This window comes from Zea mays, chromosome 7 (genome assembly GCF_902167145.1).
Source record: "Zea mays cultivar B73 chromosome 7, Zm-B73-REFERENCE-NAM-5.0, whole genome shotgun sequence".
Classification (NCBI taxonomy): Eukaryota; Viridiplantae; Streptophyta; class Magnoliopsida; order Poales; family Poaceae; genus Zea; species Zea mays.
In genome coordinates, this window is record NC_050102.1 from 139,323,728 (window position 1) to 139,329,026 (window position 5,299).

General features: G+C 47.7%; 1 protein-coding gene across 1 annotated transcript; it reads left to right on the forward strand.

The window, feature by feature from the left end:
• The first annotated feature begins 1,624 nt into the window (after positions 1-1,624).
• Positions 1,625-4,833, forward strand: LOC100274191 (uncharacterized). Its single transcript, NM_001148564.1, has 4 exons — positions 1,625-1,740; positions 1,990-2,171; positions 3,035-3,381; positions 4,007-4,833. Exons 1-4 carry the CDS (start codon positions 1,631-1,633, stop codon positions 4,274-4,276), a joined length of 909 nt encoding a protein of 302 aa, NP_001142036.1. The 5' UTR covers positions 1,625-1,630; the 3' UTR covers positions 4,277-4,833.
• The last annotated feature ends 466 nt before the right edge of the window (positions 4,834-5,299 follow it).

A 5,299-nucleotide genomic window follows, 5' to 3' on the forward strand; every position in this document is an offset into this window, starting at 1 on the left:
ATTTCTGCGAGATACATAAGATCATTTGATATAAAGAAACATGTAGCTTTTATTTTTTTAAGAAAGAAAGAAAGGTTAAACTCTAAATACTCCCTTCGTATAGAAAAAATGCTATTCCATATTAATTTTTTAATTTTAACTAAGTTTACAGACAAACTGTTTTTATTATTTATGTCTTTAAATAGATTTATATGACAATATATTTTACAATTATATAAAAAAACAGGAGTCGTATTTGTTTAGCAAAACAACCAAGACACGTAGTGGCGGCACTAACGCGTTGGTACTTGCCTCGGTAGGGCGTGTCGCGAGGGCATTGGCCCTTCAAGTCACGTAACGTGCATACGTGACACTGGAACTAGGCAACTAGCAACAGAAGTGTTCTCCTACTCTCTATACTAGCAACAGAAACGTAGGGCTGGAAAGTGGACAGCATCTAGGCGTACACCTGTCCTGTCCAGACAGACAACCCAAACGGGAAACCATACCAAACGTCCAAACCCTCCAACTGTAGGGGCAGCGGCCCGGGCCGTGGCGAGACCGCGAGAGCAGGGCTGCAACTGCAACATGAAGCCAGCCGAGGGCGAGGCCAGCACGGTTGGGGCCCAACGAACCATGGTGGGCCCAGCCTGTCAACGAGTCCGCTGAGGTCACGGTAACCGGCGGCGAAGCTATATGAGGTCGCCCGGGTCGAGATCGATCTCTCCTCCCAAATCAAATCCCCAAACCCCGGGCCACTGCTCCGCTCCTCCTCCTTGCCGCCGTGCGGTTGAGCGCCGACGAGCAAGCCCGACGCCACCCTATGGCTATGGAGGTCCGCCGCAGGGTTCCGCCGCCGCACGGGAGCGCCCCACGGCGCCAGCAGGCGACCGGCGGCGAGGGGCAGCGGGTGCGTGTGCAGGCGGGGGACGCGCTGCCGCTGCCGATCCGGCACACGAACCTCATCTTCTCGGCGCTGTTCGCCGCGTCGCTGGTGTACCTGATGCGGCGGTGGCGGGAGAAGATCCGCTCCTCCACGCCGCTCCACGTGGTCTCCCTCGCCGAGATCTTCGCCATCTGCGGCCTCGTGGCGTCGCTCATCTACCTCCTCAGCTTCTTCGGGATCGCCTTCGTGCAGTCCGTCGTCTCCAACAGCGACGACGAGGAGGACTTCATCATCGACTCCCGCCACGGACAGGCGCGGGCGCCGCCGCCGCCCGCGCCGGCGGCCCCGTGTGCGCTGCTGGGGAGCCCCGCCGCCGCGCCGGAGAAAATGCCGGAGGAGGACGAGGAGATCGTGGCCGCGGTCGTGGCAGGGAAGATCCCGTCCTACGTGCTGGAGACTAGGCTGGGAGATTGCCGCCGGGCCGCCGGGATCAGGCGGGAGGCGCTGCGCAGGATCACCGGGAGGGAGATGGACGGGCTCCCGCTCGATGGGTTCGACTACGCGTCCATCCTCGGCCAGTGCTGCGAGCTGCCGGTGGGGTTCGTGCAGCTTCCCGTGGGCGTCGCCGGCCCGCTCCTTCTCGACGGCCGCCGGCTCTACGTACCAATGGCCACCACCGAGGGCTGCCTCGTCGCCAGCACCAACCGCGGATGCAAGGCAATTGCCGAGTCCGGTGGGGCCTCCAGCGTCGTGCTCAAGGACGGGATGACGCGAGCCCCGGCCGTCCGGTTCCCATCTGCACGCCGCGCCGCCGAGCTCAAGGCCTTTTTGGAGGACCCAGCGAACTTTGACACCCTGGCTATGGTGTTTAACAGGTAAGAACGCTAGATTCTAAATCAACGGCACATTGTCCCTTTCGCTTTCGACCCATGCTCCACGCGCGCTCTTGTGCTTGACAACACATCTCTGTGCAGTGCATCCATCCCGATCAAAGCAACAGTTGGCATCTGTCAATTTTTAAACCCATAAATTGCCTGTACTGTTGCCCACTTTTTTATAACTTGAGGATTTAGACTGGGATTATGTGAGATGTGACCGACCTGTTTTGGGAAATATTTGTGCAGGTCGAGCAGATTTGGAAGGCTGCAGGGAGTGAAGTGTGCGATTGCAGGGAGGAACCTTTACATGAGGTTCAGCTGCAGCACAGGGGATGCCATGGGGATGAACATGGTCTCCAAAGGTGTACAGAACGTGCTGGACTACCTCCAGGCTGACTTCCCTGATATGGATGTCATCAGCATATCAGGTTTCCCCATGTTATAAATTCTTAAACTCCGTTTGTGAATTTGACCTGCTTTGTGATATGGATGTCATCAGCATATCAGGTTTCCCCATGTTATAAATTCTTAAACTCCGTTTGTGAATTTGACCTGCTTTGCTGACTGTTTCTATTTGAGATCAGCATATTCTAATTCAAGAACCAGATAAAAAATTCTCACCGATTACACTACGACATAGCAATATATGTGAAATACAATATCTTACATGGAAAGAAATATAGTTTATGATTAAAAATATTGTTTATAATCAGTCTAGTACGCTTGCCTTATGTTGGAAAACTATAGAGAATCTTAAATATTGATAGTACGAAGGTAAGAAAAAAGTTTGACTTGGAACAAACCTAGATGGACTCAATTTTGTGAAAACCATTTTTCTAACCCTCATAGACTGGGAACAATCTAGGCATTAGGCATGACACCAGTAGCTGATGTTGACTTCACTTGCTCTCACTTATGCAGTTGTGCCTTTCTGTCCGGTTCCTCCACCTGTAGGCAATGAACATTTGAATACTGTACTTATATGGATAATTCACACAAATAAAAAATAAACCAATGACTGCGTTCTACTAGAGTACTAGTATATAGTGTTTTGAAATGATACGTCAAGTGTCAACTCATATCTTGCCCATAGCATAAGTAATAGCAGTGAGCTGATTTTCCAATATCACAGTTACGAAGTGGCGTAGCACAATTAATTAATGATATGAGAGAGATAGGAAGAATAGAAGGTGCAGTTTTTTGGGTGAGATTTTATTAGAATCCACAAAATTGTTTCTTGCCATTTTGATGCCTTGTATTTTCTTAACTAATATATTCTGTAACAAAATAGGTAACTTCTGTTCTGACAAGAAGTCAGCTGCTGTGAACTGGATCGATGGCCGTGGGAAGTCGGTGGTTTGCGAGGCGGTAATCAAGGAAGAAGTTGTGAAAAAGGTTCTCAAGACAAACGTACAGGCTCTCGTAGAATTGAACGTGATCAAGAACCTTGCCGGTTCAGCTGTTGCTGGAGCTCTTGGGGGTTTCAATGCCCATGCAAGTAACATTGTGGCAGCCATCTTCATTGCTACTGGTCAGGACCCTGCACAGAACGTGGAGAGTTCCCAGTGCATCACCATGTTGGAAGCTATAAATGATGGCAAAGATCTCCACATCTCTGTTACTATGCCATCTATTGAGGTTTGAAACATCCTATGCTAATGATGTTTGCTCTTCCACGGAATTTTATGGTCCTTAATAATTTGGTGTCCATAAGTTTTTTAAGACCTAGTGATTGATTGAAACAATTATATACCACACCCCCACTTGAAAGAATTGATTAATAATTGCAATAAATATATCACTTGTTTTAATATTTGTTTGGTACTCTAATGGTAACACAATTTCCTTGGAGCTAACATATCCCTTCATTGAGTATATACATGTAACCTGGGAATTTGATCATGAAGTCATTGTACAGTTTAGATGTCCAGCTATGCTTTTATGATGTTTAGAATAATGTATGGGGTCTATGCCATCGTGGCCTTACCTATATTAGTTATTATTCCCACTTGATCTGATTTGTATACGAAAAAAATATCTAGCAAATGTTGTTTTCATAATCAGCAGTCGCTGGCAATAGTAGTCCATACCTGTTTAATTAGTGTTTAATCTTGTAATTTTCTGTCTGCTATTGTTGAGATGGCATCTGGAATGGCATCGGTCTATGCTGGGCACTTGCAGAAAATTGTTTGTTAGTGTCATCATCTTGTGGCCAGGCATTATGCTATATAACTGATGAGGTGTTGTCCTGACCCAAACACAGGTTGGCACAGTTGGTGGAGGCACGCAGCTGGCCTCACAATCTGCCTGCTTGGACCTGCTTGGCGTCAAAGGTGCCAACAGGGAATCTCCGGGGTCCAACGCGAGGCTCTTGGCCACGGTGGTTGCGGGTGCGGTCCTAGCTGGGGAGCTGTCCCTTATCTCTGCGCAGGCCGCTGGCCATCTGGTCAAGAGCCACATGAAATACAACAGATCCAGCAAGGATATGTCCAAGACCCTTGCAGAGGAAACAGACAAACCCAAGAAATGCTGAATAATATCAAGTAGTTGTTCTATAGCCCTTTGGGAGAAAAGGAGCAGAAAGGGTCGTACAGGATGACTTTCTTGCGGCATGCTCAGGTGGAAAGGGGGGAAAAAGACCTTCAGGCGAAAAGAGATAATTCAGTCGCCTTGTCATATTTACCAGGCGGTGAGACCTGTTGTGGATCCTGGAGTATGACCTATTTAATTTGTTGATGTTGTTGTTATAGTTCCTCTACCGTACTTGACCCCGTTTGCATCTTGTTTTGACCGTCCCATGGGCATTGGAGAATCTGACCATGGGTTTTGTCCCAAGCTTGCATCACACTGGGGGGACCTCTGCTTTGCGGCGGCCCCGTCTCAGAAAAAAAAATTGCGCTGGTAACTGCCGGGTACTGTGTATTTCAGCTTTGAAACTTTTATCCAATGCTTTTGAGTCGAAGAGTCAGTGGACTCGATGATGTGGTTGTAAAGAAAAAAAAATGCTTTTGTGTGGAAGAGTCAGTGGAGTCGATGACGTGGTTGTAAAGAAAAGGTGTGCTTCAGAACAAGAGTACATCACGTTGCCTCTCTGCTTTCTCTGTAGCGTGTTCGTCTCAATTGCATGTTCCGGTTGGCTGGGCTGCCCCGTCCACGGATCAGGTTTATAATATAATAATTTAATACAAAAATGATACTTTAGCAAAACCTGATGCCGTTCGCCATTTCCTATCGGTCGTCAAGACTTGCCCGACTTTGGATCCAAGGGTTCGACGTAGACATTAGGGTCTAGACATTAGGAGTAACATCAAGGACCTCCCGGTGAAAAAGTAAATCTAGTCTCATTCACTGTGAAGAATCTAATCTGTAATTCACGTAAATACAATTTGATTGGAATTACTTAGGGGGTGTTTGGTTGCTCCTGCTAAAGTTTAGTCCGGGTCACATCAAGCGTTTGACTTTTAAATAGGAGTATAAAATATAGACCCAACCAACTAGACTAGATTTGTCTCGTCTTTTAATCTTCGGCTGACAAATTAGTTTTATAATCCGACTA

Bases quoted from the DNA above. Each gene is read 5' to 3' on its own strand.
- LOC100274191 (NM_001148564.1), top strand. From the start codon at position 1,631: ATGACGCGAGCCCCGGCCGTCCGGTTCCCATCTGCACGCCGCGCCGCC. The intron at 1,741-1,989 runs GTAAGAACGCTA...ATATTTGTGCAG, and splicing joins CTGGCTATGGTGTTTAACAG to GTCGAGCAGATTTGGAAGGC. The intron at 2,172-3,034 runs GTTTCCCCATGT...GTAACAAAATAG, and splicing joins GGATGTCATCAGCATATCAG to GTAACTTCTGTTCTGACAAG.